The 22302-nt window shown below is 46.1% G+C and overlaps 1 protein-coding gene across 1 annotated transcript in view; it reads left to right on the forward strand.

Annotated features, from left to right (window-relative positions):
* LOC144147314 (rRNA methyltransferase 1, mitochondrial-like) overlaps positions 1-22302 on the forward strand; it is a 44039-nt gene that overhangs the window by 1542 nt on the left and 20195 nt on the right. The window contains exons 3-7 of the mRNA XM_077679431.1: positions 603-882; positions 5957-6027; positions 7441-7495; positions 11603-11682; positions 14828-14921. Of these exons, the coding sequence (XP_077535557.1) occupies positions 603-882; positions 5957-6027; positions 7441-7495; positions 11603-11682; positions 14828-14921 (580 nt within the window). The remainder of the gene's footprint in view (positions 1-602; positions 883-5956; positions 6028-7440; positions 7496-11602; positions 11683-14827; positions 14922-22302) is intronic.

Below are 22302 nucleotides of genomic sequence, written 5' to 3' on the forward strand. Positions count from 1 at the left end.
ACAGAAGTATCGCTGACGCACTTGTCCCCATTCTGCTCAGTATAAAACGCTTCCAAGAGCTCCCTCGCCACTGTATTATCACTTCTGCCGAGAATTCTAATCTGCTCAAAGAAAGGTCTGCATTTTTCCAAAGTGGCGTTCCCGAAACGTCAATTTGTTTTTGACTTGGTCAGTGACCTGTGTTTCTTGTTTTGAAGTATGCTACCTGACCAGACGGTATGCCGTCCAACCATCGACTTCTTTAGTAGAAATTAAGAAGAAGAAATGGACGTGGGCAGGGCATGTAATGCGAAGGCAAGATAACCGTTAGTCATTAAGGGTAACAGAGCGGATCCCTAGAGAAGGCAAGCGTGGCAGGGGGCGGCAGAAAGTTAGATGGGCAGGTGAGATCAAGAAGTTTGCGGGGATAAATTGGTTGGAGTCAGCACAGGATCGGGATAATTGGAGATCTATGAGAGAGGTTTTTGCCCTGCAGTGGGCGTAGGTAGGCTGATGATGATGATGATCTCCTTTAGAAAGACTTTCATCTTACAGTGTTCACTGATGACGTGTACACTTTAATTAGTCGACCTGATCGTGTCTTGGTGCCTTTCCGTCACCAGGCCCCCCTGGAAGCCCGCCTGGAGTGCCAAGCCCAAGCTGAAAAAGAGTCTGGGCGGCGAACTTGTGTTTGGCCTCCACCCAGTCCTGTTGGCTCTGAAGTCGCGGAAGCGCATCTTCTACGAGCTGCACGTCGATGGCAGCAAGCTGTCGGACACTGCGAGGCTGGAGCAGAGTCCACTGCTGCTCCAGATACTGGACCTGGCCAAGGAGCAGGGACTGACCGTGAACGGGTGCTCGCTTGACCAGATTCAGCGCCTGTGCGGAGGAAGCAACCACCAGGTGACCTGTCCACTTGAAACGATACTTTTCTTTTTTGGAACTTTTTGGCCGTGTTGGGGAGATTGCACCAGTTTCTCACTACCATAAAATTGTTGAATCTCGATAATCTGAAGTCACGCAACTCTTTCGGGACTACGGAAAAATGGCTGACTTTGAGTGCTTCTACAAAACATTTTTTTTTCTCTTGAGGTACTCAAGACATTTAGCATTGCTATGCATGAAATTGCAGCTTATAGATGGCTCTTTCAAACACATAACAGCAGTTTTTAGCAGAACTAAAATCTGACGAATCCACATTCTTGCTGGAGTTATCACTACTGCTAGGGCGGCCGAAGTCCCTGCAAGAGTTGTCTGTCTTTGCGGAGCGTGCAGTGAAACAGGACACCATTTCCACCGAACTTGCCACTAGCTTGTGTTCAAATTTTATTCCCGACACCGTCTATGTTCACCAAATGGAAACAAACAATAATCATATGAAGAAATGAGTTGTCAATAAATATGCCAGATGGCTTTAGTTGTCCGCAAAGTGCTGTTTCTAGCTTTCGCAGGAGATTTGAAAATCATCGTTCACCCCTGAATGATGGCCTATGGCGTGCTCACGAAAGAGTTCATAGGAATTTTGTGCGTATTAAAAGTGGTCAGGTGGTCCCTGCAATTTTACATGCAATTTAATTGCAGAAATTGCTTGATAATTCGAAGCTGAAACCAATTATATCAGTTCAATGGAATTTATTTCAAATAAAAGCACCAAGGCGACCGCCATTTCTAGACAAGATTCAAGAATTTCAAGCGCAAGAACAGCACCGGCCTCAGTACTGATGTCAGTGTCATCACAACTGAGGCAGCCCACAGCATAAGGCGGCAGGTCAGTTGAGACTAACGCCAGTGTATGCATCTCTCTTCTGAGGTTCTCAAACCTTCTTAGTTGCGCAGAGTGCTGTGGGAGCAGTTTGTTCAGGGAACGCTTCAGGCTTCGATTTTAGCAATAAGTCTCAACTACCATGGCAACCCGTGTTGTACGCTCGACTTGGCAACGAAAGTTGACATTCTGAACGAAATCGGAAAGGGAGACTGTTGCGTTCGAAGTTCAGTTCATTCGAAGTGTCTCGCGGTCCCCACAAACTTTGTATTAATGGAAGTTGAGTGAAACGCCTGGAGGCGTTTCTAGGTTTCTTGTCCTGCACTGGAGCGGTGCATTCCCCTACTCTTGCAGTGCCAACCTGCACCCAGCTACGTTATTTTATAGGGGAATAATGTAATCTGCTCATCAATCATCGAGATTATTCTGGTTCATTCGACTGCATTCTTGATCTGATTGCAAGTTTCTAAAAAAAGACTGGGCTGTAGTAAAATACGTGCTGACTGAATGCAGCGGCATCCGATTTGCCGGCTCTGGTCTATGCACATCATTTTGTGTGACTGCATCGCTGACGTCTATTCATTTAAAAGTTATCTGGGGGCGCGTTTGATCTAGTAATCTTTACTAAGTGCAGAAACATTGCGTAATTTCTGAATTTGTAGCAGTATTGTCGTCATCCTCATAGTCGCCGTTGTGGCTTATGATGCATGCAGATACAATCAAACCCAGTTATATCAAATTCGCAAAAAAAGCCCTATCAGTTCGATATTTGATATAAGCATGCTAAAGAATTGGATGTCATCAAAGCCCATACCGTTTATAAAAACACTTTATTGATAAAACTGCCTTACTTTCTCACAAAATAGTCGGCTTCATCATCTGCTTGAACAACTTTGCTGCCTTAGGCAGTATGCACTTCTCCCCGCTGTCAGGTGAGGCCACAATCTTTCACATTTGTTAAGTAATGCCGAGCTAGTGCGAGTGCACCAATCCCCTCATTGCATCCGCTTTCGCTAGCGCTCGGTACAATGATGGCAATGTAGTCTTACAAACTCTCCCACGGTCGTGACACCATCATCCACACACAAAAACTCATTGGCCGTTGATCTTGCAATGGCATCTGTAAATTCCGACAGCTCGCTTCACACTTTGGCAACACCGGCAGTGGCTCTGTTGTACTCCTCAGGATTTTCGATGCTGCAATCGTCTACGGCATCAGCAACCATGCCATGATAAAAAAGTATTTTCAGTGCATTTTTTATGCAAAGTTACTAGAAAGTAAACAGTTCAAATCAAAATGTATTCGAATGACCATAACCCGTAAAAAGAACTTGCTACAGCATGTCTAAATGACAACCAAATCAAACAGGTTACTCAGTGCAAATACCTAAACCTTATATCATCTAATGCATCTTGGAATGCCCACATCACCAACATGGTCTCGGTGGCATCACAACGATTATGGTTTGTAAAACAGCAATTAAAGCACTGCAGTATAGCAAGGCAAAACTTGTTGCCTACGCACACCTGGTACGCCCTTTATTGGAATATGCTGACACCATCTGGGACCCGCACACAAAAAAATACACCGCTTGTATTGAGGGCATTCAGAACAAAGCGCTAAGGTTTATCTATCACACATATGGGAGGCACGTTTCCATCACGGAATTACGCAACAGGTCCAAGCTCCCAACGCTTGAATCACGCCGCAAAGCTCACCGCCTCAAAACCCTGCTCAACATTGTCAATGGGCACACTAGACTAAACTATCATGATTGTGTACATATATATATTACACAGCGCGCGAGACACAAAGGAAGCATGACAAGACAATTCTGGTTTCTCGTAATAAAACAAACGCCACCGTTTCTCTTTATTTTATGGACGATGAGGGACTGGAACTTACTTTCGTACAACGTGGTAAATGCGTCATCCCTGGATTCTTTTTTTGGCGACGCTAAGCTTTAATCCTTGAACTCAGAATTCAATCTGCATGTCTTATCTGAAACCCGACAACTGCTGCACTCTGGTTTCGCACATCTGAGTGTCGTTGAATCATTCAATAATATGAATTTAGACGTGTTGGCTGTTGCCTCTGCGGTTTTTTCTGTGCCTGGATTTCCCCTGTTCATGTATTTTTTTTTGTTGATGCCAATGGGAGCAGTTATGGCCTATACATGACTTTATTGTATCTTTTTTTTGTTTCTCATGAGCTACAACTAGTGCTACGCCTGTCGTACACTTTTTTTCCAGTGTGTACTTTGTCTTTTACATGCCCAGTCATACTGTTACGAACTTGTCCCTCACGCATTACAGAATTCAGCAATATTTGTTTCTTTTTTTTTTTGTCACTGTCCCTTGAATATTCTGCATATTTGTGTTATATGTCTAATTTATCCCTTGTTCCTCTTCTGTGCTCACAGTTTGCAAAATGCATTATTTCACTGCTTCGTACACTCCTGCCTTGGCAGCCAGAAAGCTTCTGGCAGTAGTGACCAAATAAATATATAAATTCAAGAAGAAAGGTGGGGGCAGGGTTCATTGAGCAAGTGGGTGCATTACGCGAGTAAATACGGTATGTGTTGTAACCTGTTATGGTAAAATTGTCTGTTTCAGTTTCTTGGAGCTCTATGACATCAGGTACGGGCAGTTGGCTATAATCAGTAATAGTTGAAAAGTATGATTTGCTAAGAGTCAAATTATACGTACCATGAAATATTGAGGTTAACTTTTTGACAACATTTGGAACAGGTTGGGAATCGGTGCAAAGAGGAAGGTGATATTCGCAGATATGGCTGTTGCGCCCAGCAAATACTGGCTTGTGGGGAAGTTTTTCATCATTTTACATACTATAAAGACATACTATTCTGGAAATCAAAAGAGAGAATGCTTGCCCACTTACTGACTCTGTGCCACTGTTTTAACTTGCCGTTATGTAATATTTCAGGAATGTTTTTTTATCTTTTGTACATTTTAAGGCAGGAAATTATCACCAATATTTTGTAGCATTACAGAGAATGAAACAGTTTTGGGGTTCGTGAATTCTTTATTAGCCCTCTAAGCAGTTCCTGCTGCTATATTGTCCAAGCTTACTCAAATCCAGTAAATTTGTCTGTTTCAACACATTTGCATTTGAATTGTGACCTCCTGTACGGTGTCCCTGAAATGCCGATCGATTGATGGTTACAGTCGTTGATTATGGTGCTTTATGAAGGGGGCTTGGTATCATTTGCACATAGACTTAGCATGGTCTCTGTGAGGTGTATTGCCTTTCGAGGTTGAGAAATCCAAAACCAAAACAAGATAAGCTTTTAGATGAAAATCCACTACACAGGTAGTTTGGGAAAAGCTTCGACTGCTAAGCGTGTGCCCTGTACATATTGTATTTGCTCGATCTCAAAGCGGTACTTTCTTTTAAAGAGGTGGATACAAAAGTCAGCGGGCGGCTTAGATTTGAGGATTTATAATAAAACGCACAGAGTACCTATCCAAACTTAAAATGTGACACGCAATTAGTGTCATCAGGAGGCTTTTGCTGAAAACTAGTGTTGCAGCCACTAGTGTCGGGGGGTGTGGTCAACGATGGGCAAGTGGCAGACCACCATATTGGTCATGCTCACTCAGTATTCCGTATCAGCTTGAGTGTACCAATTTTCCTGCTTGGTGCTAACGTTGAATGTGGCTCCATTATAGTGCAGCCTTCAGGCAAAAACTTGTGCTGGCAGTCAAGAACTCGTTGAACCTTCAGGCAAGGTGGCAACTTGTATTGGTGGAAGAAGTGTTCCGCGATGGTGGAGGTGTCGAGACAAGATCGGGATAATGTCCCAGAAGGATTGGCTGCTAGCGCATGTGTAGTTGACAGCAGCGGATATTTCTTGCACACTCTATGAGGGGGAGAGCGGCAAAAAAGACCAAGTCAGCGACAATGTTAAGGGAACCACCCAAGCAGATTTGTTTGTAATAAAGGTCGTTTTAGTTTTGTGGCTATCGTCCATGCCTACTTTGGTTGGCTTAAACTTTAGATTTTTTTTTTCTCCATGTTTTGACTTTCGAATTTCAGGTGTTGGCTTAGGTTCGGGCCGGCCTAATTTTGAGTAAATATGGTATGCACTCATTTGGAGCTGAAGATGGCTGGCTTTCTACGTGTGCTCACTTTGTCTTTAATGTGATAGGTATAGCTCACCAAATTGAACGTTTCTCGCCTGTTTCGTGCAGGGTGTTTGCCTGGATGCTTCCCAGTTACCGGTACCCCTGGGGGATTCCCTCTTGGACAGCCTAAGCCAAAAGTAAGTGACCGAATGCACCCTTACCCACAATGGTGGCCTAAATGGTCTGGCATTCTGCGACTGAGCACCGCGTGTCAGGGGACTTCACTCCTGCGCCACTCAGTCTGCCTTTTTCGTAAATTGGTGAAAGGATAAAAACACTTGTGTCTGTAAAATTTTGGTCTATGTTGAATATATGTTGGCGGTGGCTGAACAAGTCGTTGAAGGGACCCTGCAACATATTTCGAGCAGTTCAAATAAACCTGTGCGACGTTTAGATTACGCTGCCAGGAATAACGGAGCGACGTGCACGGGAAGCGGTCCGCTCGCAAATCTCTGTGAAAGATGTGGGGAAACCAGCCGCGCTCTCTCGGGTTTCTCTCATTGTACACCACTTTAGTTACGTCATTACAGCGGAGGCTGTCCGACTGGCTGTTGCTTGTCAACGTCACAGTTTATTTCTCGCATTTCCTGTGACGATTCCGTTGTCGTTGGCTCTGTGCACCAACCTCTTCCATGCCTGAACATGTACGTGGAGTTTTTTTTGTGTGTTTTGAGTGTGGGCGGAGTGGATTGACAAACTCAATACTTTACTTTCAACCAGAGCACTTGACAACAAGCCTCTATTGCTTCAAAAACACTGGAAGCCTGAGCACACTTGTGAGCAGGCCTTGTCCCACATCGCAGGAGAAATAGACTAGTCCACGTTGCGTAAAAAAAGAGAAAAGTCCCTGGCCTGTGATATATCGAAGGCCACCAGTGACGATGCCATGAGCCACGTTTTTCTCCTGGAGGGAGCGTGGAGCCTTCATCCAAGTAGTAGTCTAAGCTCGAGTTGAGAGGGAACGATTATGCACAATTTCAAATCTGTTATAGCTTCGGTGATACTGAATGGATTTCTATAATCTTGTGGGAGGAGATTTTTGGGACAGTAGACTTTACCCCAAGCTATATTCCGAATAGTTGGTGGTAAGTGCTACGGGGCCCCTTTAACTACGTATCTGATATGGTGTGCGGTGTGTAGCTCAGGTTGTGTTTAACAGGTAAACGTGCAGTGTGACAGTTTCAACGCATGCGGTTAGTGGGCTCGTGGACCGTAGCAACCGTTTCCGCTCCCAAGACGTGGCAGTCACCAGTATTTCTCAAATTTTTCCTCCAACTTGCAATCAACGATTTGCCTTTTGGATGCTTGAAGCAAGCTATCGTATTTTTGCCCACAAATGGGATGCAGGTTGGCGGTACTGATGGTTTTCGGAAGATCTGTATGTGGGTGAGCCATAAGTGAAAGCAAGGGAGCATTTTCGTTGAAGCGCCAAAATATTTGTGATTTTTAGTTAACTACCCCTTCTGCTAGAGATTACTTGCCTCAGCACTGTTTTGCAGTCTGCTTTATGCTGGGAAGTGTGTAGTTAGTGACGTTGTTCTTCATTTCAGTGAACTGGACACCAGCCCTGCCCAGCCCATCTGGCTTTACATGGACAGGATACAGGTGAGGGAAAGAGGGGGGCTGGGGAACACCATTAATGCATTGACATGGGAACAAGGACCCAACTGAAAAAAAAAAAAAAAAAAAAGCAAAGCTGTACACGCAACCTTCACGAAGGTTTAAGTCCGCGATTGCACCCGATTTGCTTCTTATTCTCTGCCGCAACGAAATTCACTCCATCACTGTTGCTATAAGTGTGAGCTTCCTTCATTTTTTTGTAAGTGATAATCATTCGGCATCACCTTGGAGAGGCGCACGTATGACGCATCTTTCTTGTTCCAGCCAAGTTTTTCCACCATTAGGGTGAATGCTGGAGTCTTTCTCGTGCCGAGCAAGGGTTGCCAGAATTATGGGTGAACACTTTTTTTTTTTTTTGCCAATCTCGGCCAATCTTCTCTAAGTAGGTATGCTGGGCTTGACAAACTTGCGCCAGGGACGCCGGCACGCACACACAAGGGCTTGGCATTTTCTTGGTTGGGCGGTTGCTGCGAGGCCTGCGCTTATGTGCACATGCTCAGCAGTTTCTTGGTATTCTTAACTGCGGACACGAAAAATTACGATTCGCTAAACTGCTTCGCTGTCAAAACTGGTGGCTCTGCAACCGAGCAAACCTTCCTGGGATCTGTCTTGTTCCCAGTGTGACCAATGGCATGTTGCACTGGCGTGTAGTAAACTGAAGCACAAGGTAAGCGGTTGAGTGATTGACAGGCTTAGATTTCACCATGCATGTTGAATGGGCCACATAAGTGTTGTGCAAGAAGGATGTAGAGCTGAATTAAATGGCCATTTTAGCAAACATGTTGTCCATGGTTACTGATTGTTTTGGCACTGTGTGGAGCCTGTTTGATTGTGTAATCTGCTCATTGTTGCTGGCTTTGGTCATAAAATTGCGGGTTCGGCTCATAGTGTCTGCATTGTTTCAGTTGGTGCAAACTGTAAGAAGCACCGATGTCTTGATATTTTTGATAATTGGAACTACACTTCGCGTCACTGAAATAGTGTAAAGGCCTTCGTGTCAGTTCGTTATCTAGCCTGGGAGCAGGAGCAGCTTTGCCGTGGGAAGTGTCAAACTGTAACTCGTGTCTTTAAATTTGGTTTTTAACGCAAGTGTTTAATAGCAGGATCTGTAAAGTGATGGTGTTCTTTTCTTGCACATCAAGTCAAGTTCTCTGCCCCTCCCTTCTCATTGAACCATTTGTGGGCCGACTCGTTGAGTATTTATATTCTCAGAAAGGCAGAGAAGATGCAGAGTTTCTGCAGTAAGTAAAGGTTGATAGAGAGATCTAGGGCTACTAAATAAATTGGCAAAAGAGCGGAAAGCAAGGCTGAAGTCGAACAAATAGATGTGCACATTTTATGGTTGGTAGCTATTGCAATGCGATGGCTCAGTAGCTAAGGCTCTGTGCTGCTAAGCGAAAGGACGCAAATTCGATCCCAGTCATGGCGGCCATTTTTTAGATGGAGGTAAAAAGTGAAAATGCCTGTGTTCCAGAATTTGACCATGTGTGAAAAATCTCCATGGGGTCTGAAATTAATCCAAAGCACTCCACTATGGCGCACCACACAACCCAGGAGCTGCTTTGGCACTTAAAGCACCTGAAATTTGAAATTGGTGGTGGGCAAATCAAATGCCATCGCATTATTAGTTCAACATGCATGTGTGCTAGAGCTCAGTCCTCCCAAAAACATGCGATCAGGTCAAGAACACTGTCAATTAATGTGACGAGTATAATTATTTTTCTATCATAGAAGATAGCTGGGTATAACCTGTTGTCAGTGAGAGCAAGTAGGCGCTCTGCCCTTAGTACAGGATAAGATAGACTTGCGCTACTAAGCACTGGCAACGAAATATAAACGCACCATTAACAAAATAATACTTAGCGGCAACGTTGTCATGCTTTCCATCATTATTTTGGCTGTTCCTCTGGCTACTTTTGTCATTAGTATTCTGAATTTCACATCTACGTTATTGCGTACATACTGTGGCGCTGTCTTGAGCAATATTGTCAAGGTAATAATAAATTTTGCTTAGAATAGCAGCTAACAGACTCGATGTTGTTGTGCAAAAAAGACGTGCTGCTTCTTCAGCCTCAAATTTAGTGTTAAAGGGACACTGAAGTGAATTTGTCAAGCTCCCGTTTTTGCTTGCACTGCGTAGACTGGCTCAATTTAGCACACTTTTCATCGTTTATCCGGTTGACAAATGGGTAATTATTTTACAAAGCGCGAAAGAAGAAAAACTACCATGCGCGGTTTGCGGCGGCCGCACCAACTAAGGCTGTGACGTTGAGAGGAGGGGCGCCGTGATTGGACGATGCCCAAGGTTAGCAATCACACAAGTTTCGGTTTCGGTTTTGGTTCTGTAAAACATAACCAATGGCTTTGTTGGATGGGCATTCTCAATATCTCAGTAATCATCGTACCGCGCTTCTGCCATGTTGTCGGCTGTAAAATGCACAAGATAAGCCTCCCAGGACGGCTTGTAGTCGTAGCATTCACTAGCCGAGACCTACGCAGTGCATGAACGCCCTCCGCGTACCCGCAGACGCCCAAATGTCATGCGCTTTTCCCCCATATTTGGAGCTTGCCTCCCTCATGCCTGTATCGTAAAAAGCGTGTTCGCACCAGGCCAAGGGTCTGTTCATTCTGGCTTGTGCCCACTGCCTGCAAGCAGTCGGTGCTTATGGCAACAGCACGCCAACGAGAACTCGCTAGCGCGCCAGTGCCAGCCTGCGCGCGTTTTGTGAACTAGTTCGTGGAGCCATGAACGTTGCGGCCCCAAAAAAGGTGAACTCAATATAGAAAACATCGGCGGAAAACAAAAAAGTTAACTTACAAAAAAAAAAAAAAAAGCACGTACCCGCGGGGATTCGAACTCGTGACTCGCAAAACATTTGCCGTGAATTCCTAGCGCCTCAGACCGCTAGGCCACGGAGCGGGACGCCAATGCCTTTCTAATATAGGGTATATATTATACAACCGGTTTACACTTTTATTTAGTTTTGGCATTTCAAGCCGCTTAGGTGACTATTTGTTGTACTGCGATCGTGCAGTAAGCGTCGCCCGAGTTTCCACAGTAGCTCACGTCTAGCAATTGCATTTCGTAGACGGAAAAGCGTTCGCAGATGCGTAGTCGTGCTGCTGACCGCTGTGCTTGTTCGCCCAGCGCAAAAACGTGCTTCCCGCGCCCTAGTTTTACGCTGTACGGTAAAAATATCAGTTGATTTTATTTGCTTAGTACCTATATTGACTTCGCTGACTCTTCTCCCGCCTTCAAGAGGCCTTATATTTTCCTACTGTCGTACCAGTCAGCGAAGCGTCGCATGTGCAGCGCTTGTGTGAAGCGACCTTGACTTGGAGCTAGATACAGTGTGCAAACAAACCAAGTAAAGAAAGGCACATTCTTCCATTCACAAACGTGTCCTGGCTTCGTTTCAACTAAGCGAACGAATTGCGACCAAGCAATTTTTTTTAACCTCCTTGATTGCGACGACCCGCCGGCGGCCGGCGGACGAAACGCTGGGCCGACTGGCTCTGTCGGCCGGGGAGCCGTGCAGTAGCGCAGCCGTGGCGCAGCCAATTGCCAGCTCATCCCCTCCTGACGTCACACGAAAACGCCACAGAAAATGGGCGAGCGTAAAGAGAGGAGGACGGCGTTTTCGAATTAGTTTTTCTACTAATTAAAATCGCGTAAACGCGCCTAGAGTGGTCGAAACATGGCCTGGGGACCCCGGACTACAATTTGCGCTAGTAATCCCGCAATGTTTACATATCACTTCAGTGTCCCTTTAAACGTGCTGATGAAAGACCTGACCAGTGACATGTACTGTAGTGGAGGGCTCTGGATTACCTGGCAAGTCATCAGTAGGCTCTGTAACAGGGAGAGAATGTTTCTTTCAGAAATACAGCTGCGCTGGGCAAGTATGGAATTTCCTCTCCTGGAACGTTGCGCTCGCCAATTTTGCCACCATTGAAAAATTCTCACCCAAGCTGGCTAAAGTGTTGCATGTGCGTGTGGGCGTGAAGGAGAGATATAGAGAGTGATAAACCCTGGTCTGACGAGCGTGTATCACTTCGGTCACTCACCACAGCGCTCCATTCTCTGTCCAGGACCCCATGAACTTTGGAGCTGTGTTGAGATCATCCTGCTACTTTGGTGTCCAGAAAGTCTTCACGCCCAGCAGAGACAGGTGAGTCTCTCCTTACACCTCCTTACTCAGGTTGCAGTTGTTGGTGTCTCTCATTCTGTGAGCACTCTCTTGATGTCTGCATATAAAAAAATTCATTATTTACTCTGTTTTTTTTTCTACATCCCTTCTGCCTGCTTACAAACACACTGATTGTATACATGTCAGTGTTTGTACTTTTGTATGTAAATAACTTTTGTACTTGCACTGCTCATATTTGCAGTAATATTCTGTAAGAGTGTTATGTTCGAAGGGTATATTTCAAATTGTTTTTATGTCTACCCTGTGAAAAGTAGCACTGAGGTTATCATCAATTTCTTTTTATTTTTGTTACTTTTTTTGTTTTCGCAATTTTTTTGATAAAGTTTGTAATAAATTTTTTGTTTGAAAATATTACTGTTGGAAAGCCTCATTCTTCTTCTATCATATCATAACTTGCACTTTAGCATCCACTATTTTTGGTGGCAAGAAAAAGATATTTCCTGAAACATCCAAAAACAACCGATTTTTCCGCGTTCACGAAAGTGTTAAACGCTCGCTGGCTGGACAGCCAGCTCCACCTAGTTTCAAATGCCTGAATAAAAATGTTTTGAGTGTTTAATTTTTATTTCAGTACGGGAGTGATACACTATTCCTAAAATAGGCAAACTAGGCGGTTAAGAACATTTCATGACTTTGTAAGGCATTTCATATTTGCGCAGGAGGGCTTTTAAACCCGTGAGACATAAATTAGTAAGTCTCATAGGAGCGGAAAAAGTGAGTCCCTTCAACAGAGTGTGGCAAGATGTACAGTGTGCTACCTGCTGGTCTATACGCCTCGAGCTTTGCGATCGCTGCGCCGCCTGCCGCCGCTTCTCCGCGGCGTTGACGGGATTTGCGCTACGTGACTGATAGGGGCTCGTGCAGTGTTTTGGTTCTGTTTCACTTCTTTTCGCCTTTCCGCGCCCTAAAAAAACTTGTTATGGTGACGACTATAGGCAAAGAGTACGTTTAGGTCACTTAAAAAGCAGCTGCGTCTTCGTAGAGTACGCGATCGCCTGCAAGAGCTACCCGGGGACGCGGTTCTGCGCGCTTCGTCGCCGCTTTTCCGGGCGTCGGCAACGGCAGCAACATATCCCCCATGTCACCTCCAAAACATCAGGCACAAATGAATTCTACTGACGCCTCGTTTAGACCTGATACTGGCACAATGAGAGGTTGGCTTCATTTTGCAGCGTGGACAACGAATGCGGCTTTGTTTCGCTTATACATATACGCCGCAGAAAAATATGTTTCGGGGGTGTGATTACCCAATCCCGGACAATAACTTATGCCTTTTATAAGAATATAAACCATGCGAAAATGTAAAGTATATTCCAAGCCTGTGCGTCGTTAAATATGTGCCCACACACGCCATATAGCAAGAACCAAGGAAATGAAACCACAGAAAAATAAATGCTGTGCCAATGCGGAATTGAGAAACATAATAGCTGTAACGGAAATGAAAAAAAAAAAAACAAAAAAAACAGTGCAGCTTCTGGCATGATAAAGACGTTTGTCTAAACTTAAGTCAGGTAGGTTTCACTAGACCAACTATACGCGAAATGCACTGCTATTTCGCGAGAAATCGGTGGGGGGGGGGGGCGGCGAGGAGGGGGACGCTGTGTACAAATGCGGAGCGGAATCAAGCAATGAACGTTTTAGTAATCCCACACATAAATCTCGCGTTCACTTTCCTTTTGTTTTTCTACTTCAACGAAGAGCTGATCGTACGGCGGACGCATTTTTGGAAGTATACAGGGTCGGCTGTTCAACAAGCGATGAAATGTGTCGTTGGAACAGTGTGGTATATGATAAGGCCCTCTGATTTCAGTTTCTGGTTTATTCTGCAGGCTCCCTGTGCCATATGACGATATTTCGAAGAAGCATTTAGTCGCGGACGCGGATTATATTGTAAGCCCGTCTCCGCGCTTCTCGCAGAGGATATATGTAGCAGATGAAGGTCTGCGGGCGCGCACCTCACGACAAGACGACTCTGTCCTGTGCTAATCCCCGAGTATAATTATGCATTGTCCATCGTACTTTTGTTGAATATTACCGAAATTAACACAGACTGGCTTGTAAATAGTGGTGATCAATATCTGAGGTATAATACTGGCAAACGTAACTGGTGTGCTGTCAGGTACGAGTGCTCCGCTGATTATGTAAGCGCACAAAACCGATTTAAATCGTAGTGTATAGCCGTATCATGAACATCTGAGGAACCGGTGGTTACGGAGACACGGCTAGTAAATTCAGGTCTGTGTAACTACAATCGGCTCCATCATACGCCGGTTCCGCGACGCTGGCCTGTGACACACACCTGGCACTTATACAGACCGAAAATACCACGCTAAGATCGCGTCGGAAACATTTACACTCTCGTAAACACACCCAATTTGCGAACAGAGTGACTGCTCCACACAAACATGAATTTCAAACGCTCGCAAACGGTAAATCTCAGTCGTGAACGTGCCGCAAAAGCAGCGGCGGCACTGGGGAGCGGGGCGCGGACTCCCGCGCCTGCTTTCGAAACGCGCCGCTAGGGGGATTTCAGTGGCGCCCCTACAGGCCACGCTCGAGGCGTATAACAGCTCAGAAAGAGTTGGTGCTGTCTCTTTGAATTAATGTAGGGGGCAACCTTTGCACCCAAGCCATGTTCAGGCCCGAGTTGTGTGTATCGCCACTGTCTGGGACTGTTCTCTTTTCTTTTTTTTTTTTCTTTTTTTTCTTTTTGTTTTTTAGTAGTGCTGGTCAATAAATAACGGTCAGAAGATTTTCTTCCAGGTGAGGGTAGAGAGGGAGAGGTTACAACATTCCAACTGTCCCCTGTGCTTGTTTGAGTTTGTTTGAGGGTGCGTGTAAACAAGACTCGAGGCACTCGGCTAGGCTGGCTGAGTTCCGCTGTGAACTCGGTGAAAAGACACTCAGCCGTTCAGTGTTAACTTAAGTGTCCTCAATGGTTGAAAACAGGTCTCCAGTTGTGCCTCTTGTCACCCAGAGGGGGCTGTCCAGGAGAGGAACCCCTGTATTGTGTGATGTTGGTGAATCCTAGAGGAAACGTGATGGCAAAAAACCCTGGTTGAAGGTCCTGCTCCAAGTTCCTCTCTTCTCTCCCCTCCCTTGCCAGCTGCCGGCTGTCACCCACAGTGAGCAAGGCCAGCTCGGGCGCGCTGGAGCTGATGGAGCTGTACACCCTGCAGATGCCCGACAAGTTCCTGGCGGTGAGGCAGGCCGCTTCTGCTGTGGCACTAAAAGGGGGAAGGGGGCAAGCATGTGGAGGAGAAGCTAAAGCCCCTTCATCACGTTCTTTCATGGTCACTTGTACCTTGGTGGTGGGCGATAGTGGTATGGAGGGGCTCTAGTTTGTACCCCCCCTGTCACACGGCAAATCTAATGTCATTCAAAGTGAATGACATTAGCTGTTAATTAAGACATTTGGTTTGGCTGTGTGGGTCTACAAGGCGAAACAAGTGTCATTTGGTAGTGAAAGCGGTGACGATTAGCAGGCTCATAAAATTGCAAAATTATATTTGAAGTGCATCTGGAATGTTTTCACACAAAATATTATTTTAAAACATAAAAGATTATTTTTTTACAATAATTTTTTAAAATAAAAATAAGAAAATCACCGGTTTAGGTGACATCAGTAGACATCACAAGCCGAGGCAAGTCCACAAAAAATCCGTATTAGGCTACCACATGCACGGGGGAAGAGATTTTCTTTTTTGTTAGTGCTTGTTTGTCTTTCTTTATTTGAAAAACAACAGAAAGGGAAAAATATGTTTACTAACAGTTTTTAGAAACAGTATTCTTTGGTTTATTACTGAACTTTCTTCTCTAGTGACATGCCACTGCTGTTGAGGCTACTCATTTGACTGCTCAATGAGCTCCCGAACCTCAGTTAGCCGCTAAATGTCATTCACCTCAAACGTTATTCGGTATTCTCTTGTAGCGCCAAATTCATGGCATTTAGTGCAAATGTTATTCACTCTAAATGTCGTTAGATCTGTTGTGTACGTGACAGGGGTATCAGATACCATGCAATGAGATAACTTGCTTTTGCTTCCTCTGCTTTGCTGCTGAGTGCAGTAGAATACCATTTCGGCCTTCTGTGGTGCGAAGCTGTTTTCCAGACATAGCTTAAAGTTGTGGGGGGGGGGGGGGGGGGGGGGGGACTGGACATTTGCCCTATAGCCCCTGGAAAAATGTTGCAATGGGGAAAAGTACAACACCAATGTTAAACTTCTCGGTTCTTTAACTCGGGTCTTTTCCTAACCACAGCCACAGTGGCATTCAGGATCTGATTCGTGGCTCTCCAGGCGAACGACTCAGCTATAACTAAAACTGTGCGTGTATTTGCATTCAGATTGACAAGTGTGCTTTCAGCAAGCTCCGGTTACTCAGATGGCCGTCTCTCAACTGGCATAGCTCCACCAGCAGTGCTGTCCTGGGAGTGTTTCCCCTGTGTGTTATTCATTCGTTCCGCGTATTGAAGAAGGGGGCGCGAGGTCTCCATCAGCTCAATGGTCGCTCCTCCTTTTTTGTTGCTTCCTGGAATGCCCAGCAGGTGTAGGCCGTGTCCAACAAAAGTCATCGTCACGCTAATCCCTTTGCCAGCTCAATTGTCGCCCCTCCGTGCTGCGTCCTGAAACGGTCGACAGGTGCGGACACTTCCCCACAACAGAAGTCCCTGTCACACTAATCCTCAGCGTGGAGGACGCCGGGTTTCTTTCCAAGGAGGGAAGGTGCTTGTCTGCGATTTTTCTAAGGCTTGTTTTGATTGCAAGGTGCCACTCTGGCAGTTGTAGGAAGCACGTTCACAGCGTGTAGTTTAAAGAATTCATCGCTCTGCCAAACAACCAACTCAATCTTCTTGCTCGAGAGTAGAAAAGAGGCCCTGTTCTTTTGTAGGTGTCATTCACAAGAGCTTGGAGCAGCTAGCTGTAAGGGTCGTATTAGTAACATTGGCCACGTACCGTATTTACACGATTGTAGGTCGACCCATTTTTTCAAATTTGAAAATCTGAAGTTGGGGGGTCGACCTACAATCGAAACTGAAACTTGTGCCGCTGGTGATGGCAAGCCAAACAAGAAATCGGGGACGCAACGGCGTAGTTGCAACTGTGCGTTTGCTTTTCGACTCTACGTATTGCAGTTATTCCTAACGCTCGCTCGCAATACTTTTTTTTTTCTGCTCTTACTGGGCTCACGGTAACACACGTGGCATCTTCCGTTGGCCGTTTCGGAGCGCTCTCACGAGCAGCGTCGCGGCGAAGCGTAGTGTCGAACACGACGCTGCTCGCGTGAGCGCCTCAGAGAGGCCCGAAACCACGACAGATTCCAACGGCAACGGCGCGCGCAACTCTCCGAGGAGCCTCCTGTAAACATGCCGGCGCTGATACGGCGTGCGGCACTCGGCGAGTGCCGGCCGGCAGCTCTCACAGCGGCGTCCGCGCAGCTGTAGACGTCACGGATGCGTCGCGGCACGTCATATCACGTGACAGTGGTGAGCGCTCTTCCTTGGCGGCTTGTACGGGGGGTACCAGTAATTGACGGAAGAGCTCTTCTCCTTGTTCTTTGTGAGCCTTCGGCACGTTTTTCTTTCGGCGTCCGACATTTCTTCGTTGCCATGACTTCACCCGGACCGAAAATCTTTCGGCGCTCCTTCACAGCGGCATTTAAGAGGGCCGCTATTGTGCATGCTGAAGAAAGCAACAACTGCGCGGCGGGACGCAAGTTCGGTGTGAGCGAGCGGGTGGTGCGGCAGTGGCGAAAGCAGCGCGACGAAATATTCGCGTGTGATGCCAAACGCCGAGGATTTCGCGGGCCGAAATCTGGACGCTTTCCCGAGCTGGAAGCAAAGCTTGCTGCGTATGTAACCGAACTGCGCGATCGGTCGCTGCTGGTGACTTGTGAAATGGTCACAGAGAAAGCCCGTCTCTTCGCTTTGGAAGCGGGGATACCGAGGTCGCGCTTCAAAGCCAGCAGGTCGTGGGCGTCGAAGTTCATGAAGCGGGCCGGCTTCTCTCTGCGCCGTCGTACAAGCGTGTGCCAGAAGTTGCCGTCCGCTTACGAGGAAAAAGTGCTCGCTTTTCACAGATATTTTTTGAAGCTCCGCGACTCTCGGCAGTACTTGCTCGGCCAGATCGGTAATGCCGATCAAACCCCTGTGTACTTTGATATGGCGAGCAACACAACCATGAGCGCGAAGGGAGCTCGCGAGGTGAACCTTCTCACGACAGGGAACGAGAAACTGCGGTTCACTGTCATGCTTTCGTGCTTGGCGGACGGTACCAAGCTCCGCCCGTATGTCGTCTTCAAGAGGAAAACGATACCGAAAGAAGTGTTCCCCGGAGGCGTCGTTGTGCGAGCAAATGAGAAGGGCTACATGACGGAGGACATGGTGGTCGAGTGGTACCGCCTTGTGTGGCTCATGAGGCCGGGCGCTTCCCTCAGGAAGGGTCTCCCCAACCTGCTCGTGTTGGACTCCTTCCGCGGCCACCTCACCGAGAAGGTGAAAGCGGAGCTCCGCAAAGAGGAGACCGACATGTTGGTGATCCCCGGTGGTCTGACGGGGCAACTTCAGCCGCTTGACGTGGGCGTAAACAAGCCTTTCAAGGACCTTTTGCGCCGCGAGTACAACGAGTGGCTGTCGGCGGACAATCGTGAACTCACTCCAGCCGGGCGTGTGAAGAGGGCCTCGCTGGCTACTGTGTGCGGGTGGGTGCTTTCCGCGTGGTCGGCCATTCCGCGCGATGTTGTGATGCGGTCGTTTGCGAAGTGCGGGCTAACACTGGACGACGACGTGCTGTGGGACCGCAGCAGCAGTGACGGCAGCAGCAGCACTAGTGACGACGAGGACACTAGCGAGGACGAGCTGTAGTTCAAGTGATCAATATATTGTGGTTGTGGAATGTGCTCGTGTGTTCTGCTTTTTTTTTTTTTTCGACTTGCGATGTGGGGGGGTCGACCTACATTCGGGTTGACCAACAATCGTGTAAATACGGTATATGTACAGGGCTGCCTTGGTGCGAGCTCTTAAAAGAGCCATTAAGAGAAAATACAACTTGGTTTAATTTGAAATAACTAGGATTCAGTATCTCACTCAGCTCCATTACAGCCACAAAAGATGTTTTTTTAACGAAAAAAAGCAAGAATTATTTAAAAACTTTCAAATTTCGCGCCACAGTGACGTGTTATGAGCAAGAATGACGCCACACGGGCCAACAATAAAACGTAATTTTCAGTGCGTTAACTGCACGTTAGCATTCAAGTGATGCGGTCAAATGGAACCAGAGGCCCATTACAGACGTCCAGTCATGTGTCGTCGCGACAGGTCAGTTAGGCGGCCGCCAATCACACAAGCAAGGTTCCGTGACGTCATAGAAAAGTTGCGGAAAATTGGCTGGGGGGTCGCGACTGCTTCACACGTTTTCTTTCATACCGTATTTACACGATTGTAGGTCGACCCTTTTTTTCAAATTTGACCATCCAATGTTGGGGGGTCGACTTAGAATCGAAGTCAAACCATCTACCGCTAGTAACAACAAGAAAAACGAGAAATAGTGGGTGCTACGAGGTGGTGACAGCTTTGCACCCTCATTCCCATGGTTATAACAGCATGGGGTGTTTTCTACTCGTGAAAATGCGCCGCGCTGACGCTGCCGCGAATACCACCCGCATGCTGCGCGCTACGCGATCGGTGGCGGCAACATGGCGGCGTCACTGGCGTCACCAGCCGCGAAGAGGTGCGCGTAGCTCCAGCGGCCACTTTAAACCGCTCTTTAAAGGGAAGCTGAAGCGCTTTCCAAAAAATTTGAGTTAGATTAACAGTTATATAGTTTCTTGCGTGCTGATTCCGAATATCACATTGAAATTTATCGTACATGAGTCCAAGTGGCATTTATCTTGCAAAAAGCGCGGCCCCGTTTGAAAGACGCGCACTTTTCGTCTTTTGACGCCCCTGATTGGTTGCGCCCGTCATGACGTCAAAGGAGGACACCCTTCGGCCGCGCGGGTTGTCGGAAGCATTGCAAACGATCGCACGGTTGCCTTTGCGGCAATTTAGCTTGCAGTTTAATTTTCGCACATGACTGGAAGTTTGTTTTATAATTTCCCGTGCGGTTGGTTCAATTATCTTGGAGCTTAAATTTGCTTTACACGACAGAGAACCCCAAAGCAGTGACTGTGACGTCGACTAGTGTGTTCCATCAAAATATTTTTGAATTAGGCAACCAGCATAGGGGGATTTTATACCTTATGTTAATATTAGGTACTGCCTTAACTGTTTCTTATTATACACAAAACCATTTATGCCAAAGATTATTGGGCGTTTTATAAACAATCTACCAGCGAAAAGCACTTACGTGCACTGCGCGAAAAAATAGCGTTCATGCACTGTAAACTTATATGCGAGACACATCTTGCCGGTACACGCATAAACCAACAAGCAGACTCTGCTTCCGCATTTCCTTTGTTCGTTGTCGTCCACCCCAGCCCCGTTACTCATCCCCGTACACAGCCCCACACGCGCGCGCAATTTCGGCAGCGGCGCTACGGCACCTCCCCGATTGCTAGCTGCACTTCGATGAGTGGCGTCTTACTGCTTCACATGCATTTATTCTGAAAACACTGCCGCATACTAGTGCCTGCTCAGCATTATTGGCTGTAGTAGGGCTTGATTTTCGCTTGTGCGTTGCGCATTCTGCTACAATATTACGGCCACCTTGTTATAATTAACAGACCAGTCGGACAAGGCAGTTACGTTGTAGTTACGTTACTTTAGGTAACAATCACCAAACGTTTGTGATAAATTGATAACGAATCGTTGGCCTCTTTCAGCATTTCTAGATTTAAGCATTTACCGCGCTAGTCGGACAAAGGCCGTATATTTACTCTTCGCTCCAAATTTCTTTAGTATCATCATTATATATATCACCGACTATCACTGGAGCACACTTGAGGTTCAGTGACAACAAGTGCTTGCCAGGTTATAATATGCAGCCACACGGAATCTTGGGCAAAAAATTAGGCCCCCGCAGTCAACATGAATTATGGCACGGTGGAGGTTCGGAGTGGTGTTTTTTTTTTTTTTAATTCCAGACAAACATCACCTTATCGTGACATGTATACTTGCAAAATAGGTAATCTGGTTGTCTTGGTTCTTTTACTTTGTAGGAATACTGTTTACCTCTTAGCCGGGAGAGAACTTCTATCAGGATTGGCCCCTCGTTTTAGTTTCGCCAAAAAATTGTTTTTTTGAACACTGTCCTGAGCCCATAGGGAAAGAAAACCGACGCGTTTAACAAAAAAAGTATTTCCTGAACAAATGTGACTTGGTTTCTGGAATGGAACGAAACATCCCCGGCCAAAGTACAGCAGTATTCCCCATCCTTCCTAAATCTAGAATCTAAGGTGAACATTCACATCCGTCGCATCAAAAAATAAAAAAAAAATGCATTGGAGCGGTTTACAAAGTATTTAACGTAGTGTAGTATATTCTCTGTCATCAAGCACAGCCACCTCGGCTGTCGCTTCCGTACGTTATCAAGCATCCCGGCGTGGCATTATTCTGCTTAGGAATACGGCATGATAACTTATGCCTCGTTTGGCATTCGTGCATACTTTTTGAACACAAAAATTGTACAAATGAGTGCTATCAACCACAACAACAACAAGTATCATTCACAAGGAAACACGGCGAAAAGAGCATGGCCGAGGCGGCTGATCCGGCCGAAAATCCAGGTATGACGTTTTTCAGCTGGTTTTCGTCCGCGCTCTTCGGTCTTCCGGCACCGTGCGGCGAGATGGGGGCGGGGCATCGGGCCACTTTTGTTTGCGCATTGCGCCGCTTCTATTGAATGTATTGCAAAAGTATTTCGTACATGGCAACTATTCAATGTGTACTTGCTGCTAGTCAACTTTTCTTTTAATTCTAAAACCTCTTCACCTTCCCTTTAAGATTTCACTGAAGGCACAAACGAAGACGTTTGTGGAGGAAAGGAGCTGATAATGTGCTTGAAAACGACACTATAAAGCATTATCCGCACCGCTAGGGAAAGCGCCAATCAAATACAGTGTAACCTCGTTACAACAGATCTGCTTACAACAGATATTTGGATACAACATACTGATTTGCAATGCTTGGTTGGTCTTCCTATCTGTGCCATTGATTAAACTTCCTTTACTGCAGATTCTGTTACAACATACATTCGGATATAACAGACCAGTTTGAAAGGTTGACAAGTCCACCTTTGCATCTGTACAGTGGACTTTTCAAATGCAGGCAACCATTCATTTGTTAGGTACGTTTCCAGAGTTTGTGTTTCTACCTCACAGTTGTGATCAAATGAAAACAGTTTGAAACAATTAAAAATAATTGTGAATTAATAGAAGTGAAACTTCTTGCATCCACTTGCAGTATGCATAAGTGTGATGTCCTGGCAGTCAAGTGATAGGATTTAGAATTTAAGTGTTACAGTGCAACAGATAAGATGCTTATATATGAAAGTTAACATCATTGAAACAAAAAAATGTATGCCCTCATACATTATAGCTGGCTAAATCTCCAAGCTTAGCAATGAGATCTTTACTTGCATTTCA

The sequence above is a fragment of the Haemaphysalis longicornis genome, unplaced genomic scaffold (assembly GCF_048455015.1).
Source record: "Haemaphysalis longicornis isolate Haplotype H1 unplaced genomic scaffold, Haemaphysalis longicornis Haplotype H1 scaffold_7, whole genome shotgun sequence".
Taxonomy (NCBI): domain Eukaryota; kingdom Metazoa; phylum Arthropoda; class Arachnida; order Ixodida; family Ixodidae; genus Haemaphysalis; species Haemaphysalis longicornis.